We start from the raw sequence: 18,892 nt of genomic DNA, 5'->3' as shown, positions 1-18,892 counted from the left end.
AGTGAGCTACTCAGGCACAACCCAGCTGCATTTTTGCGAAAAAGGTTTTAAAACATCTGCCAATGTGTACCAGGACACAGTGCTAACACCTATAGTGAAACTACTATTTGATACCATGTTCTCTGGAGAAAGGTGGACCTTCCAGCAGGATTCCGCTCCAGGCCACAAAGCGAAAACAACCCAGGACTGGCTGGCACGGAACGTCCCCGACTTCATTTCTACCGCTGATTGGCCTTCTAGCAGCCCGGACCTTAACCCGTTGGACTGCAAACTTTGGAAAGTCCTTCAGGCAAAGGTCTGCCATAAACGGCATCCATCTGTCGACAGTCTGAAACAATTCTTGGCCCGAACAGTGAACAATTTTCCCACGGACGTGGTGAGTAACGCCATTGACCAGTGGCCGGACAGACTTCGTGCCTGCATCAAGGCCAAAGGGGAAGATTTCGAAAAATGATTCGTGCGTCAGGTGTACAACATATCAATGTAAAACATGACCAAAATAAATTGCCTTGGTGTTAATACTCTGTGTTATTCACATTCAAACTTGTGACAGTATTTATGATACAACTAGGTACCTGAAAGTATTTGTATAGTAAAGTTCTCCGAGAATGTTTCCCAGTCGTATTCCTCACACCCAAGTCAAACCGACATCATTGTTTCTTTTCACAAAAAAAGCAGCTAGAATTTCTTAATACGCTACTTAATCGGCTTCCTGACCAACTACACATTTACACTCTTGTAAGTAAATTTTAGTCGTCATAGAAATAAAAAGGAAATTCTGCATTATCAATAGTTCTTTATGTTGTTTATCGTTACATATGTGCAATTTCAGATGTATGTAAATTCACAAAACTTTTTTAACGTCAGAAAAAAACAGAATAAATCTCAGAAAATTGTTTTCTCTGTTTGGTTCTGTTAATTTTGGCTTTAATGGAACCTTTAAAAACTGGTATTTTAAGTGAAGTAGGAACAATAGTTTCTGAAAGGAGTTACACTTCCGCTTAAGAAATGTAACTAGTGTTCCTTGTTAAGAATAAAGACATATTTAAAGGGGGGAGAAACGGAAGTCGAAATATATATCCGTGATACTGGTCATTCCCAACCCGACTTTATACGACTCCCACCCATTTAACTTTAAACCCCTCTAAATTTGTTGGGCCTTACCTCTCGTTTCTTTTCCTCTTCCAATTGCTCCGCCCGCCGCCTTTCCATTTCTTCCATCATTTGTTTCTCCATTATCTTCTTGGCTTCCTCAACCCTCCTCAACACTTCGGCTTCTATTTCCTCTTTTCGTTTTTCTAATTCCTCTTCGACACGTTTTTTCACTAATTCTTCTATGCGCTTAGCTGTCTCCTCTTCTACTAATTTTTGCTCTAACTCTCTCTGTCTCCTAAAAGTTATAAAAAATATGTTAATATCTAACAAAACACATTAACTTTTCTTTAAGCAAATAAATTCGTACCATTACTACTACAATTAAACAGTTGAAATTTTAGAATTGTACAGACTTTTCGCTACAAAATGTATTCTCCGAATGTGGCAATGGCGAAATGATACATGCATTTTACAAAAAAACTTTTCTAAGTGCCACAAAACCTTACTTACGGTGTTCGCTTTCTAATTAATCATAATATAATACATATGAAACCGACATTAACTTAAAACACGGATGAAATTTCTGAAAGCTTTTGTTACGAGTGGTTAATGGTATTCTACATCGAATATTAGCTATGCTAAAAACAAAAGTGTCCCCATAAAAAAAAATAATCAACACAGTTTATGTATATATAAATTAAAACAGTGTTTTGGCATGCAATGCATTGAGTAAGTAATGTATAAACTGCATATTATAATTATAAATATATATATCTTCGCTTATTTACTGGTTAAAGCATATTTAGGCAACGTGTCCACGAAAAGATATTTAATCTTGTAAGCGCAGTACTTGCATCATTCACTATTCTCCCAGTACTAATCTCTCGCTAAATATTTGAAATGATATCTTCATTTAATAGTTCTAACCAATTAATAATTAATTAATTTAATAATTCTTGAAAAGGAGAAAACGGGTAAAACGCTTAGAAATTCAAGATGAGTATTACCTAAATAGATCAACCAGATAATAATTTACCGTATCTAATCAAAACAATCATATAAAATTTTCTCTACCGAAATTAAACTACGTTTCACTTTTTTTTTTTTTTTTTTTTTTTTACTTAATTTTGGGGAGAGAAAGAAAGAGAAAAGGAGGTTAATAATAGCCTATACTGTTAAACCAATATAGTCACACAAGCAAATTAGAACATCGGGAATAGCGCAATGTATAAGTTTTATCAGACATATTAGATAAACAACGGAACTTTTTTTTTCAATAGAAGTGTGTTGTCCTTCACAAAAGTATTGATAATTTCATGACTATGTCAACGACTTTTTTGGAGCTTATAAGAACCCTGGAACAATGTTATGCAAGAACCGCTGTTAAAGAGACTAAAATAGTGCACCGATTCAAGTAAATTCTTCCATCATATATAGCACTTTTTCAACAGGTTAAAGCTATGCTACTATATATAATTAAATACAGAAGTATAAACGCTAAAGTTGTAACAACTTTGACCACGATGATGGCACTTCGCTAGCATATCCTGTTGATAAGTACGATAATGTATCTCCACACAAATAAATATCAGGACAACAATGTTAATCTAAGAACTCCTTCCCTTTTATGATAATATATAGACGCTTCCATTACGTAGCATAGAACTGCAGCTTATTTGGGATACAAATCTAGTTAACCAGACGGTTAGCTATGAGAACAGACTCTCTAACACAACAGTTACTCAACAGGTGACAACCGTTTTTTCTATGTTAATTATTGAACATTTTTTTTTCAATACCCTCAGCAATGATCTTATTCTGAAGGCCTGAAACAAATATGGGTCAGACCCCTACTCAGGGCAGAAAGTGTATCAACTCTATTTATTTAACAAATGCACATTATTGTTAGATTTAAAAAAGAATCTATTATGTTCGAGAACAGGGGTAAAAGTATTTTTTTTTTTTTTTTACAACATTTAGATATGTCATTAAATTTATGTAATTATTAATGGAAGCCATGTTTATGTGCAACCAATGACTTTTATGGGAGAAATATTATTTTCTTGTTGATACAAAACGAGATCTTTTAAAGATTCCGTCTGTATTTCTTCATGGATATTTTAATAAATCTGCTCTGTAAACATGAATTTTATTCTATATATAAATTAATTACTAAAAACTAAATATTTATAGGATAAGTTTATATATCAAACATTATTTACAGCGCAAAAGATTTTAAAATAGCAATAAATATTTAAAATGGCCATTAAGATAGCCATTGGAATGAAAGTTTCCAATTTTGGACAGTATATTTTATGTTACCTAAATAGCTACATTCCTCAAGCTTATATGGCAGAATTTTGTTATATGGTATCAAATAATAAATGTTACTGTGGCCATAAAGATCTTAGTACAACCAGAACCTTTAATGCAAGTTCACTTCAACCATAAAGGGACGGTAGTTGTTCACATAAGTCGATAAACCAGAAAACCATATATGCTGTCCCTAGTCTACAGTCACATCTTTCCATGAATGTAACCTCAAACCGGTAAGCTAACGTATTGTTCTTACTTTCTTTTTACATCATATACATATTTAGTTCCCCGAAGTTCTAAAATTTCAAAATCTTCAATTAACAATAAACTGCACTTCTTTTCAATTACAGCTAAGAGGTAAATATCTTTCAAGTCTTAATATTGTTGAAACCTGAGACGTAACGAATCAGATCATATAGGGAGCGCTAAACTACATCGAAGAAATACTGAAGAAAACTACCGAAAAATAATCATTAATGAATATAAATAACGAACGTACCCTCATTTGTGTGATCTCCCCTTCATTCTATTACAATTATGTAATATCCATCCCCTTCTGGCTTCTATGCCCCTGAAATCTTTGTTTAAAAGTGCAAAGAGGAGAAGAAAACGATGTAACGAGCAAGGTATTATTGTTGTATTCGTTTCGTATAGAGAAACACCTGACTTTAGAATGACAGTCACGATTTCATCACACCCATTCCGCTGGGCTGATTTTTCAATTGTTCGTAATTACCCTTACATCTTTGCACTGGTCCTTTACATGAACAATAAGGTATATTTCATTATTAAGGTTTTGAATATCAAGAGAATATTGACATACATACTTAAATAATGATCAACTGATCTTACGAGTTGACACTAATGTCCGATAGTAACCAGAATAAAAATAGCGAAATGTGTAATGTCCTTGTACATTCACGTTTTCATAGTGCCGTTTGCAGACGCTACACGCGGCATTTTTTAAAAGTAACTTCCACTTCTAAAAACACGTACAATATCATACAGTATTCACTTGTGTGCACTTCTATCTTATACACGGTCAGTCCTTAAAGTAGTAGGACTGATTTTTTCTTTTCTTTTTACAGACTGCGGCGGTTTCTCCACCTATTGTTGGTTGAGGTGGGTCTAAGGAAAGACAGGAAGCAGCGTCAATCGGCTGCCAGCCATAGCAGGGTAAAAATCGCTCGTCATCGTAACCTCTGCGAGTGACCCTCGTCACGCTACGTCATGGTCAATCTTTTGGAACAGCGTTACGCCATCAAATTTTGCGTGAAACTCGGTAAAACTGAGGAAGAGACTCATGAAATGATCAAGACGGCGTACGGTGATAACGCCATTGGAAGATCGAGTGTGTTTGAGTGGCACAAGCTGTTTAGGGAGGGGAGAGAAGTAGTTGAAGACGCTGCACGGTCAGGACGACCTTCGAGCTCCAAAACGGAGGAAAATGTTGCAAGAGTGAAGAATTTGCTGGACAGTGACCGAAGATTAACTGTTCACATGATTGCCGATGAACTTGGATTGCTAAAACTTAAGTTCACGAAATTGTGCACGAACAATTGCAAATGAGGAAAATTTGTGCAAAGTTGGTGCCGCGAGTGCTGACAGGCGAGCAAAAGGACGTTCGCAAACGGATCTGCCAGGACCTTCTCGAAGAAGTGAGTGAAAATCCAAACTTGTTACACAATGTGGTGACTAGTGACGAGACGTGGACGTTTGAGTATGACCCTGCGACCAAACGTCAAAGCGCGGAATGGCATACTCGAAATTCCCCACGCCCCAAAAAGGCGCGCATGACGAAATCAAAAGTGAAATGCATGCTCATTTGCTTTTTCGATTCACAAGGAGTGATCCACAGGGAATTTGTTCCAAACGGACAAACTGTCAATGCAGTTTTTTATCTCCAGGTCCTGGAACGGCTGAGAAAACGCATCGTCCGCGTCCGCCCAGCCATCGCCAACTCCTGGCGACTGCATCATGACAATGCGCCGAGCCACACAGCCTTCCGAGTGGTGGCGTATCTGGCCCAACATAATATTGCAACCTTGCCTCAGCCACCCTACAGTCCCGACCTTGCCCCACCAGACCTTTTCCCCCGCCTCAAAACCACCCTGAAAGGGCATCATCACGGCTCGGTGGAAGCATTACAACAGGCCGTGACGAGGCAGCTAAACAGCATTCCAGTTTCGCCTTCCAGAAAGCGTATGAAAACTGAAAATCCCGCTGGCAGCGGTGTGTGGATGTAGGAGGATCATATTTCGAAGAATATTAAGCGTGTTATTTCTGTCAATATCTTATTTTTAATTGACTCAGTCCTACTACCCTAAGGACTGAACCCTGTATCTGCAATGAGCAGTTAGAGCGTCACATTCAATGGTATAGAAAAAATCCATGTTGATTTCATACACTGGCTTTTCCGCTTTGATGATAATTCTATGGATTAAGTTGTACATACTTACGAAGAAGTTTAATCTTACTTGTACATGTAAAGCTGAATGTATGTTTATCTCGTATACAAATCTACACGGCTGGCCTGATTTACTTCTAGGTAACTGTCGGGAGGAGACCATAGGCTATTTAGAAATTTTCGCCGGGTACTTGGTGAAGATTAAGAATAGGAATACCAATGCAAAATCTTTACATACCCTGCTTTTTCGATAAAGTCGACCCTTAGTATCTTTAAAAATAATATTTGTAAGTGACATTGCATTTCTCGATCAGATTTACATTACGAGAGCGTAATTATTATGGACAGCATTTTCTGGGCAAATTTCGAGAGACTGTAGCTATTAAGAAACTTTTTCTAGATAACGCTGTACTGAGCCGCTAGTTCTTGCGTAAAACAGAAAAACTAGTGCTAATGGAAGCAGTAACTCTTCAGTTCTTTTTCAAGAGAACGGAACTGTTTTCTTGTAATTAACCGGTAAATACTTTACGTAAGTCCTGTACAAACCAAATATGATTTTAAGATATAATACCTAAATAATTAAACTACTTCTTCATAGATGTCACATAAAAGGATTAAAGAAAACTGATAAATACATGTAATTAATATTCTGTCGGACAGCATCCGAACTCTTCCGAGTTTTTCAAATTTGAAATACCTGATCAATCTTTACCATCTGAGTCTTGGTAAACAGACACTTCAATGAAACCAAATTTTTTCTTACCATTACTCCTCTTCGTTCGCAGCTCGTGCAGTCAGGATCCTGTGGAGAACAAACAGTGAAGATTCCTCATTTGTTTCTGTAAGAAATGCCCTCGGTTGGTCAAATGATTCATCACTTCTCCGGCGTGTGTCTGCATTTACTCACCTGACAACGGTGTATCCTCTTCCTTACAAAAGCACAATTGCTAGCTATGCTATCGTTATCATTATTTAAAAAGAAATTCAATGTAGGAAATGACACACGTTATGTATTAGCGTTCAAAATAATTACCTGGGATAAAAATCTCTTTGGGAATTATGTGGCAATAGTTTCGATGAACTGAAACTAATATTTATTCTATTTTAATGTTTGCTAATTTTATTGGACTCTCATTCATTATCATTTTAAAAGACAAATTTCTCGCAATGCTGGAAATTGTTTGCAGGAAACAATGTGTAATCTCATTGGTTGAAAAAAAAAACAGAAAAAAAGTGAAAATGGAAAGCAAAACATATTTTAAAAAAAATCAATTTCCAACAGTGCTTTACCTGGCTACATGTTGATAATTCTGCTGATAAAAATGTCTACATACAGCCACATATAAAGCACAGGATGGCAAATATTACAAAATAATAAAAAGCCAGGTTTAATCTGTCGAAGTAATCATTCAAAACTTGCACAGTTAATTTATACTGCTAACTTGCAGTATCTCTCAGCAAGATATTAAGTAACTTTAAAATAGTTAACATTGTTAATTGTACGTGGATATTTACACCAAGAAAGAAATAAAAATTAATAAATAAAAAATGCAAATGAATATGGAACGAAAAGTACATAACATATAACAAAAGCTGATGATTTGGCAACATTACTGCACGACGCTGAGTCCAGTAGGAATTATTCATTTAAATTGTTCCTACGTTATGTATACATTAAAAGGACATTATTACAAATAGTATACTACACCAAATTACTATCTTAAACACAAATTACTAAAAATGCTTCGCGAGTTACGCAACAAGCTACGATACAATAACACGATATTATATTAACAAAATATTTATGGTTTAAATTGTTTATTAAAATACATCGCAACGAATAGCCATACATGAGGTAGCTAAAATCTTTCACTTCTTTTCCTGTAATTACATACATACGTACGTACACTCACACATAAACGAAGCCATACATGAAGTAGCTGAAATCCTTAACTTATTACCCTGTAATTACATACATACATTACACACCCACACACACACGCAAACGAACACTAACTGCCTACTAGTCTCAAGAGATCCACTACATATTGAGGTAGCCTCCTCGTTCATTATTGTTTTTCTGTCACTAAAAGTTTTTCTTTCGATTATTATTATTTTAAGGCAGGTTAAGTCAAAACTGAAATATAGTAATCTCTTATAAATCTATAAGAAAGAACATGTACTTAAGAAGTTCCTGCACACGAAAATAATTAGAAAGAGGTCACGGAAAAATCAAGGATCAGATGGCGAAACCAAGTACGAAAGGATGTGGAGAAAAGGGAAATACAATGGAACAAAATCATAAACATGAATAAGGAATAGTGATTATTTAATACACTTATCACGTAATATTTAATTACAGTACAAATTTACATGGATATAAACAATGAGTTATTAATGCATAAAAGGAGTTATGGTATAGCACATGTAGTATGAATGGCTGAGCACCGACCAAGAATGAAAATATGTGCTTAGCTGGAGACTGTACTGGTTAGCACACCGATGCGATAAGGGGAGACTCGGGTTTTATTATCGGGTGGGTTGTATTATTTTACTTTTTAATTTCCTTAGTACACTGTACTTCTGACGAATCTGAACAGTTTATAGCAAACATAATGTAGAAAATAAAAGAGATTTGTTTACGTCGATGTGAAAAGAATTATTGGACGTACATCGACAGTTTATCCTTGATTATTCTTAGTACTTTTATCGTATAAAAAAGAATAAATTATGATATTAGTGCTTGAGAAACCATTGTCCTTTCCATATTACAGAACTGCAGAAATTTAAGGAGATAAACTCGTTGTAGAGCTTTACAGTATCTTAAAATATACAAACATTAACAGCAATATCCCAACGTACTGTGGTTTTCAAAAGATTAGATACTTTTGCAAGAAAAGAATTTGATGTTTCGGAATATGACTTCGCAAGTGCAGTTTCAAAGATCGTAATGAAAACATATAAGAGGTAGTCAGATCCGGAAAAAGATATAAAACGTAGTTGACAGATATGAAAAATGATATGAAACAGAATTTCTAATTTAAAGTCCCACGGTTATGCCCTCTACTCTAAAGGAGATGGATGATTAATGAAACTGAATAATTATGAAATAATTGTTGAAACTGTGGAAGAACCTCGAGAAAACTCACGGACACAATGTTGTCCATCACAAGCTTGCATGGCAGGGATCGAACCACAGAAACTTTGCACTACAGATAAGCATTCTACCACTTCGCCACCGTGACTCCTGACATGATATGGAGTAGTGTTACTACTCGTACTACGGAAGCTTAACGGAGGATAGGATCATAAACAAATGATTTACTTTATGATTCAAAGAATCTATAGATTTAATGCCGCAGGAAGAGAAGCTGACCCCTCTACTCTGTACCTAACATGTCAGGATTGTTATTACTTACCTCTTTTAAGCATTGTCTTATTTTATCCTTCCATCATCTCGGTCTACATTAAGGCATGTTTTTTTAACGTTTTCACATTATGCAATGCGAACAGCAAGGAAACATATCTCGATATAAATAACTGCATTATGCAGTATCATAAATATCTATTGCACAATTCCGTGTTATATAGCCTCCATTAATTTTATCCATTATCTGTCTCAAGAACAACAGTCTGCTTTAATTCCTGCGAGTATGTGCGTAAAGATAAATACATGAACATAGATGAAGGCGTATAAATCAGAAATTTTCTTCTAACTTAGAAATAAATACGTATCTTCTAACATTATTTTTAACTACTTCCCTGACAGATGTTAGGGCGTGTGCCGAGTAAAGATTATATATTACCGTGATTTTATGGGGAAAGTAGTCAAGAAAAGAATAAAATGTTTTTTTTCTTGAGGTAGAATATTTCTCCCATTCGGATCTCTGGGGGGAGATTTGAGAAAATGTAATGATCTTATTCTGTGTTTAAAAGCATAAAAGCTATATTTCCTCGATATATAACGAGTGAAAGAATGCACAGCTGAACCAAAAATCAAATCCGGGTCTCGGTCTTTAAATGTCAATGTTTTAACTACTACGTTATCCAGTCCACTCCCTGAACAACCATACATTCCGCCACTCTTGAAGGTTGGTCCTCAGATACTCAGAACACTCCTTGTATATCAATGAATTTGCGTCTATAATTAGTTGTTTTAAATCATTATACTAACACATAGGATGATTATAAATGATTCAACGGGTTTGAATGGGTTGTATTAGAAAATGTGTAACACATACAACAACGAATAATACATGGAAATATACAGTAACTAGCCAAGTTTAAAACATACTGTAAGCAAATGTTCGATATAGTTTAATTTCGTCACACAACACAATCATTTGTAACAGTATTTCTGAAATTTGGACAAATTCTGTACATTTTCATGTACCATACGTTTCTGTATGTGTTAAACATTGAACAGCCCTTTCAAACCCGATAAATCATTTATAATCATCCTGTACAATTCAGCTGTCAAAAATGGTCTGTAATATACACACTGGGTTGTCCAGTACAACACAATAAGGGGTACAGTCCATATGATCTGAGTGATGAACACCTACTTCAAGAGTAACAGAATATATGGCTGTTCAAGGAGTGAAGTGGACGGAATAGTGGTTACTGCATCGGCAAGGTAAGCCCGAGATCAAAGTTTGAAATCTCGTTCCAGTCGTGTAGTTTTCTTTTAACTTTGTACAACACTGAATTAGTGTACCTATAGAAGAATTAGTGTAATGTAAAATCGATGATTTCTTCCATTTATCATATATTTCCAAGAGATTCAGGTGACTCACAAAGGAGGTGGTCAGGTTTGTTCTGGTCCTAAAGAATAGCTTCCATGTTTCTAGATAAACTGCATTAATGTCAGAATGTAAAAATAAAGCGAAATGGATACATTATGTAAATTAAAATTTTAGATTTCAGAGTATTCTTGCAGTGAAGTTATACAACATTATGCGTTAACATTAGGTGAAACATTGTGTGATAAGCTATAAGGACATCTCTCTCTACATATTAATCTGAAGAAAAGGACCGATAGTATGAGAAGATCGTCACACAATAATGCATGACTTGCCACAAGGATAGGATTTTAAAGGCGGGAAGTTTACTGAAATGACTAAGGACATATGTCGTAAGCACTTAATAGAATTTCATATTGGTTTAGTAGTCATTATGTACAATGAACGGGTTTTAATAATAATTTGTTTTAAAATGCTTCTCACTGTTAGACAATAAATTCATCGTTTATTATCCTATAGCGTAATTCTGAGAAATCCTGCAGACAGAACAGTACCCCAGTAACAGTGACAACTGTAGCACTTCCGTAATATTCTTCAACTTGTTAACTGCTAAAATTTAAATAACTTCGAAGGACTGAAGAAGTGCATACATCCTTAACAATGTAGTTATTCAATTTAAGTTTAGTAGCATCCCTTTTAGTAGCGAGGCTATATGAAATGCAGATTTACAGTTTAACCCGGGAACAGAATTACATGAGAGATCTTCCTTGTGTCTAAGCGGTTAGCGTACACGCCTTTGGCGTGGGGGACATGAGTTCGATTTCCGGCGGGAGCGCATGTTCGCGTTTCACGTCAAGTTGTAGGTCCACGTCTCATATAGTCTCGGTGCTGCAACGGACGCTAAACCCAAAATCAAATCAAATCTAAGAACCACATGAGCTCCCGCCGGGAATCGAACCCATGTCTCCCGCATCAAAGGCGCAAATGTATGATTATTTCACCCTGACCATCCATCTTTCTCTGAAAAACTCTGTACCTTTTATTCATGCGAAGTTAAATAAGACAACTGATGAATATACAAATATAGGTAAAGAAATTCAATATTTCAATATTTCAGACCTTCTATTCAGCTCGTCGGAAAAACGGTGGTCACCTCTGGTACAAATACCTTTAGTCTCAGACCGTATGAATTTGTGACAGACAACATGGTGTCCACGGTTTTCTGCGTTTTTCCTGCCTGCTCACTTTCCTCATTCAACAGATAATTTCATCTTCATTTATTTGCGTTTATTATTCGTCTCCGTTATGTTGCTGAAAATTACAGCAAGACATTATGCTGGGTTTTCTTTCTTTCTTCTCATTTTATCTTTACGATTAATAAAGGAAAATAGGCAGCTACGAAATTTACATACGACTGCACCTTAGTAGCACTTCTATATATATATATATATATATATATATATATATATATATATTAAATTATGAAAATCGAAATGTTAATGCGGCCGCGATGGCTCAGTGCTAGAGCGTTCACCTCTGGTGCGTGGGGTCCTTGGTTCGCTCCCAGCTAGCACCAAGTAGACTTGGTGGTGGGCAAACACTGTATGTGGGGGTTCTCGGGGTTCTCACGTTTCCTCCCACTTTCTTCATTCCACCATTTAATTCATTTACCATCATCACACTCTCCTTTAAGCCCAGCCGGCATAATCGTGGTACGTAAAACTCAAAGACTGCATTTTATTTTTTTTTCGAAATGTTAGTGACATTTTTATATTTTCATAAAATTCATCCTTGTATTATTACCCATGTAGTGTTCTCTTGAAACTGTCAAACTGACAAAAAAAAATAAGGCAGGTATACTTTCTTTGCAGCATTATTACACATAAATTTACATCGGCGATTATGAAAATAAAACGATTAACTACTATATACAAATATTACAGATACACCATCTATCAAATATTTCGATGGCTTATAGACAAGAATAATAAACGTCGTTCTTCTCTTTTATTTTAATTTGTGATTTCCTATATAAGCAAACCGAATGAATTATGTTCTTGCATTTTAAAAAATCCTTGATTATCCATCTTTGTCTAAAGTAAAAGTTACCGTCACCTGTAAAAGGAATTCAATATAACCGTTTTGCCCTTCTACGTACTCAAAAACTTCATACGAACTCTACAGATTATGTAAATACGAAGTTTTATAAATATACTGGGTGGCGAAGTGTGTTTGAATATGTCTCGCGTTAATCAATAGCTAACCGGTTATGCAGAGAGACCATACGAAGACACAAAATAATCCCCTATAAAGCGAAATGCAAACCTGGTGCTCGTGTTGCTCAGAGGACACTTGACGATAGTAGTCTCCGAAAGAATATATGCATGTATGCAGAGGAAAAGGCACAGATTGACAAAATGCAGAAGTATGAGGTTCACGCAATGAAACTCCTAACTCTATTATTAACAGATCAAATACCGCTTTCCTTCCATGGAATCCATTCCAATGGAGAAACTACTTCCGAACAAAGTTCACAGCTAGTTCTCTTTTAGCTTTGTTTAACGACCCTGCTCTTTCATTATATCTCAAAATCTAACTACGCAGTTACTACTGTCCTTCCACAATATTTAACTTAAGGTCCTCTCACAATTCCATTACTTATGTATGCTAAACACTACACCAGAATAAAGGAAAATCTATATATATAAAAGAGAACGCACAAAATCCTTTGTCCGCTCATCACGCTAATACGGCTGAACCGATTTCTTTCATTTTTGGGGGGTTGTTAGGATTTGGACCCTAGATGGTTTTTATCATATCACTTTAATTTTCAATTACCAGTGTCTTGAGATAATTGACCAATCAGGTGTCAATACGTAAAAAAAATCCTTTGTCCGCTCATCACGCTAATACGGCTGAACCGATTTCTTTCATTTTTGGGGGGTTGTTAGGATGTGGACCCTAGATGGTTTTTATCATATCACTTTAATTTTCAATTACCAGTGTCTTGAGATAATTGACCATTCAGGTGTCCATACGTACAAATCCTTTGTTATTAGTTCATCATAGGTATAAAAATAAACGTATTTATATGCAACCCGCATGACCCTGTGACTCGGCGGGTTAACATAACTGACAGGCGCTATAAATCACTTGAAAGCGAAAAAGTAAAAATTATCTAAGTAACAAAGTTTATTGCGTTCCGGGGTGACCGCAGCGAAGCGGGGTGAACGCTGCTAGTGTATAATAAATATAAAGCCTTGAAGTTACGTAAATTATAGCATGAACAATATCACAATTTTTACTTAATAATTTTAATGTGGCCTTCATTAATCGGAAAACTACTCACAACGGTAATAAAATATGGTGCTATGTAATTCCGTCAAGCATAGAATTCACTTGCTTTTCTTGCAATATAATTTGTAACGTATCTCATTGTTGAGCAGACGCAGTCTTTTTATTTACGGCTTATACTTGATCAAAGAATCGTTTCTCATTAATAAAAAGTATCTTTAAAACGAAGATAGTTCTAATATGCAATGGTCCTGTAATCAACAAGATGATGTAAGAAAATGAACTACCAAAGTAGGGTTACGATAAGTGAAGACCATTCAGGTAACTGTTACATCGAGTTCTCGCAAATTAAATATCCGTACGAACTACCTTTACGAAATGAGCAAACGAACAATCTTTAGGGTCACCTGCCTTGTGCTCTTTTTTAACTAAAATTTTGTAAAACCTACTAATTGCCATGAACATATAATTAATTAGATTGGACTATCCTTCCATATTATTTTCGTAATATATTGGAAGTCCTTTCTATACGATGAACTGCTAACAGCATCACTGTAGAATTAATGCCTTCATCTCTAGATCGAAAAAAGAAGAGCGCATTAGTATTAAATGGGTGTTCATGAAGATTAAGAGTTATATATACCTTTGTCTTTCCATTTCCGCCAACCGATCAACTTCATCCATTTTCCTATCATGGGATCTTTTACTCCTCGCACGACTACCTCCTCTGCGAAAATCTTCTGAAGCATCTGAACTACTACTGGAGGAGGATTCTGAATGCGATCGTTTTCTGCAATATACAAAAAGAGGCACTTACATGACACATCAGTCTCACAGCAACATCTCCCATCAGAAACATGATTTAACTTGTCAATTCACCAAACAACAGCTTTTTAAGTATTACGACTACTTAACAATTTAAATAATTATTAATTATGTAGATACATACCGGAAACCATTATTAAATGGAATATGAACAATCAAAACGAATCTCTAAACACAGATATGTTTTAATACATATTCTCTCAAGATTGGTTGTATGTAGCGGCACGAGTTTTTCGCACTAAGAATTTGAAAATTTCGCGTTTTGTTTTTCATATTCGCGTGTTGTCGCCTTTTCCAAATAAAGTTTCGCGTTTTGTAGCTTTTGTGGAAAAAATATTTCCTAATATTTTTACAATTGTTCCTTTTATTCTTAGATCACTACAGAATAAACCATTAATTACCTAAAAACTAAATACACTGAATAATTCACCTGACATTGTAAATTTCACTTATAGAAAATCATATTTTTTAAATCAAACCGAAGGAAACCCAGTAACTAAACTTACTATGAGTAGGAAAGTTTTGCTGTCTTCTGAAAATACATAGGCACAAGTTTAAACATTAAGCATTAAACATGTTACACGTTTCCACATTTTCCTTCATCATTGTTGTACGTTTGTCACTAATCACCACTCCATACTCGTGCCCCTAGTTATATGTCTATCTGCCTTTACAACTAAGAATTGCAAAACACCACTGCTTACTCCCCATTATCCATAATTATTAATACCCTATTCAGTTTGATAGTGCATATATTCTTAAGCTTTAATTTTCCTGTCACGTGGATGGAATAAGATAATATTTTGTACTGGTTACTTGGAGGATATTTATGACTTATGTAAATATAGACTTCGAATTACCAAATTTCACACACTTTTATTTTTAGCTCTTCTAGTTTTATGTTAATGGACTATTGAGAAAACAAAACTAATAACCAATTTGTAACACGATAATTTGTTTATAACTCCGGCATGATAATTTATTTGGCGTCGGCACCCTGAAACTTTCACTACTACTTCATGATACAAAGTAAGACTATTCTTAATTGATTTACTTTATGCAGTTCAACATTATAGCATTTCGAAAATATTTTAAATAATTATCATATCACTGAGATATGACAAATAATTAAGATTATAATAAAATATAATCTTATTCAAAAAGACTTAAAACAACTACTTTCCTTTGTGCAAATTCCGGACTTGCACTCGTGAGTATAATGTATCGGCTTGACTTTGTTTAGTGCATGCCTGTCGAAGTAAAGCTCTGGAAAAAAAATTTCGCTCCCAGGGTCCTAGTTACCTTCGCGAAACGAACAGGCAAAGCAAGTCTATGCAAAGCCAGTCTTCTATATTTATTGCAGGATTTCCACACAAGAAAATCATGTGACTGCCTGATATCTTTATTGTTTGCTTTATTGAGGTTTATGCCCAAAGGTTGCACTATGGAAGCCAAGAAGTTGACAACCACCAACGTAACAATGAAAGTAACTGTGGCGAGGGAGGCAACACTGATTGATTTGAGTTTCATGTCCAATCTCAGTACCTACGTTATTAGAGACATAGCTACTGCTTAAATTGGATCCTCGCATTACTGGAATCTGTATTTGAGGCAAAACTGTATTGGGTATTGAATTAAGGATCACGTATAAAAAAATGAAACTTTAGCAACCTGACCACAAAAATGGCAATGGACGAGACTCGATCCACTGTCTGTCGGTTTACGCTATCCAGCTTAGAACTTTAATAAGATAAAACATAGGGAACGTTATCCATTTCTTCAACTCTGAGGCTCCCTCGTGTATGTTAGCAAACTCTTTGGAGTGAGAGATACTTATACGGTTCCCAACGTGAGCTATGTTTTCGATCTCACGTTGATACGTAGCTTACATCTTGTATAGCTACTATACTCAAAATGGACGCTCAGCTACAAATCAATCAACCTACTATGGTCCGTATAGTTCCTTATCAATAGTGTCGTTCTTATGCTTTCCGCAGAGCGTATTATCTCCAGATTAAAAAATAATTTTAAAAAATTAAAAACTTTACAGATTTTGTTACTGGATCTGGATTTTTAGGTTTAGCGTCCATTTCAGCATTAAGATTATATGAAACGTGGATTTACAGCTTAACTTGGGATCCGAACAATATGAACTCCTTTTAATCCAATGTTCTCGGGATTGCTGCCAGATTGAGTGTTAATCCCGAGAACATTGAATTAATAGTAGACGCCAGCAAAGCTTCAAGATCAATATGAACTCCTGCTGGGAATCGAACCCGGGTCTCCCAAGTCGAAGACGTATACGCTAATCGTAGTCTTGTTATTGTCGTAAATTTAAATATATGTAAGTTTATGTTGTTTAAATACTAGTTATACCATGCTAAACAAATCATACCCGGGGGGGCCGTGGTTGCTCAGTGATACTGAAAGCTTATTTGTTCTATAACAATTATGACTTCGAACATGGCTTCTGACATAATAATTGCAAATATCTTCTTTGTAATTTAATGAATCTGTAAGACATCACTCAATTAAAGCAAAACATTAAATTCATATTTCCCTGAGTGCAAGTCAACTATGCTTCAAAAAAATATAATTAAGTAATGAAATTTGTAAAGACAAATTACGAAATTAATAAGAAAAAATAGTAGGCTTACCTGTAAAGTCCTCTCAGCTGTACATTTCTGAAAGAAAATTGTCAATTTGGTGATATCAACTCATTTGATTTCAGAGTTCTTTTTTCTTTTACCTCATCTATTTTATACCGAGTTATCCACTATTATGCCCCTATTTTTATTTTACTGCTATTTTAACACACAAACGACGTAATATAAATAACTCTACTATTATATTATGCTTTATTCTGTGTCATTACGTGCCATTATTTAACTGTTACGTTATTGTTGTATATTGCACGTCTAACTAGTAATTAAGTGAAGATAAGACGGAAGAAGTAGAGATACGCGACTCTGGACGTGAAAACAATAAAGAGACTGCATGCGAATTTGTTGCGTGCGGGTTCGGTTACTCACCAAAAGGGTACTTGGGTCCCCAAAGAGAGTTGTCACTGAAGAGGCTGAAGCCAACGCTGCTGCGGCGTTTGCGCAGAGTCCCACCAAGTCCCTTAGACAATATCATAGGGAATCTAGTTTATCGTATGGTTCGGTCCAACGGTTAATGAAGGAGTTCGACAGGAGACAATGGAGACCACATTTTGTAAATAGGCATTGTCACCGGAAGACTGATGTTAGGATGGAGTTTTGAATCCACATTACCATGGGTGGAAGAAGAACCAGATATCCTGAGTAACATTCTATTGTCAGACGAAGCAGTATTCCATGTGAGTGGGTTCATAAATCGTCATAACTGCCATTATTGGGCCCCTACTAACAACAGTCCTGGAGCTACAATTGAAAAACGCTCCTTCGCTGACTGTGTGGTGTGGTATTCGTGATGACATGCTTACCGGTTCTTTCATTCTTCGTGAAACAACAAATATGGAAAGGTATGTGCACATACTACAAACGTTTGTTTATCCCATTGTTTCAACCTGGGACGGAGTGGACAATATGTACTTAATGCATGATGGGGCACTTTTCCATTTTGCGTTGATTTCGCGAGAATGGTTTGACAATGCTTTTCCAGGTCGCATTATTGGTCGTCGCGGAAATGCTGAGTGGCCACCGAGTAATTGGCCCCCATTTGAAAGAGAAAGTGTATGCCAGAAAACCGCGTGACTTGGACACTTTGGAAGCAGTCATTAAGGAAGAGTGTGAGCGGGTACCAAACGACATGTTGCAACGATCTGTGAGGAACGTTGGGCTCCGACTGCAACGGTGTGCTACTAATGCTACTGCCTACGTTGAATGCAATGGAAGGACCATAGTACATAACAGAATTGACGGTACGTGACGTTTGGGCGTGGACGTTTGGGCCCCGCCGTTTGGGCACTGGACGTTTGGGCGCGAAGCCATTTGGGTGCCAGACATTTGGGCGCGAGTTAAAAAGTCGTTATGTTAGGTGCTGAGTACTAAGTTCGAATCAAGATATCACAAGGTGTCTACTGTAGTGGAAGTCCTTGAATTATACTGGATTTTGTTTTACATACTAGAAATACTGGAATTTCAAAATTATAAAAACTGAATTACCAATTAAATTTTGTAAATTTAAGTTTCAACGAAAGTTAAGTGTGCTTTTTATTTGATAACTTTTC

The 18,892-nt window shown here is 35.9% G+C and overlaps 1 protein-coding gene across 1 annotated transcript in view; it reads right to left on the bottom strand.

The window, feature by feature from the left end:
* Positions 1 to 18,892, bottom strand: part of Arglu1 (Arginine and glutamate rich 1) — a 58,275-nt gene that overhangs the window by 28,709 nt on the left and 10,674 nt on the right. The window contains exons 2-3 of the mRNA XM_081768472.1: positions 14,498 to 14,644; positions 1,165 to 1,390 (exon numbers count right to left, since the gene is read on the bottom strand). Coding sequence (XP_081624598.1) covers positions 1,165 to 1,390; positions 14,498 to 14,644 — 373 coding nt within the window. The remainder of the gene's footprint in view (positions 1 to 1,164; positions 1,391 to 14,497; positions 14,645 to 18,892) is intronic.

The sequence above is a fragment of the Thermobia domestica genome, chromosome 8, assembly GCF_964235325.1.
Source record: "Thermobia domestica chromosome 8, izTheDome1.hap1.1, whole genome shotgun sequence".
In the NCBI taxonomy this organism is placed as follows: domain Eukaryota; kingdom Metazoa; phylum Arthropoda; class Insecta; order Zygentoma; family Lepismatidae; genus Thermobia; species Thermobia domestica.
The sequence above is the reverse complement of the archived record's forward strand: the minus strand, read 5'-3'. Positions and strand labels throughout refer to the sequence as shown.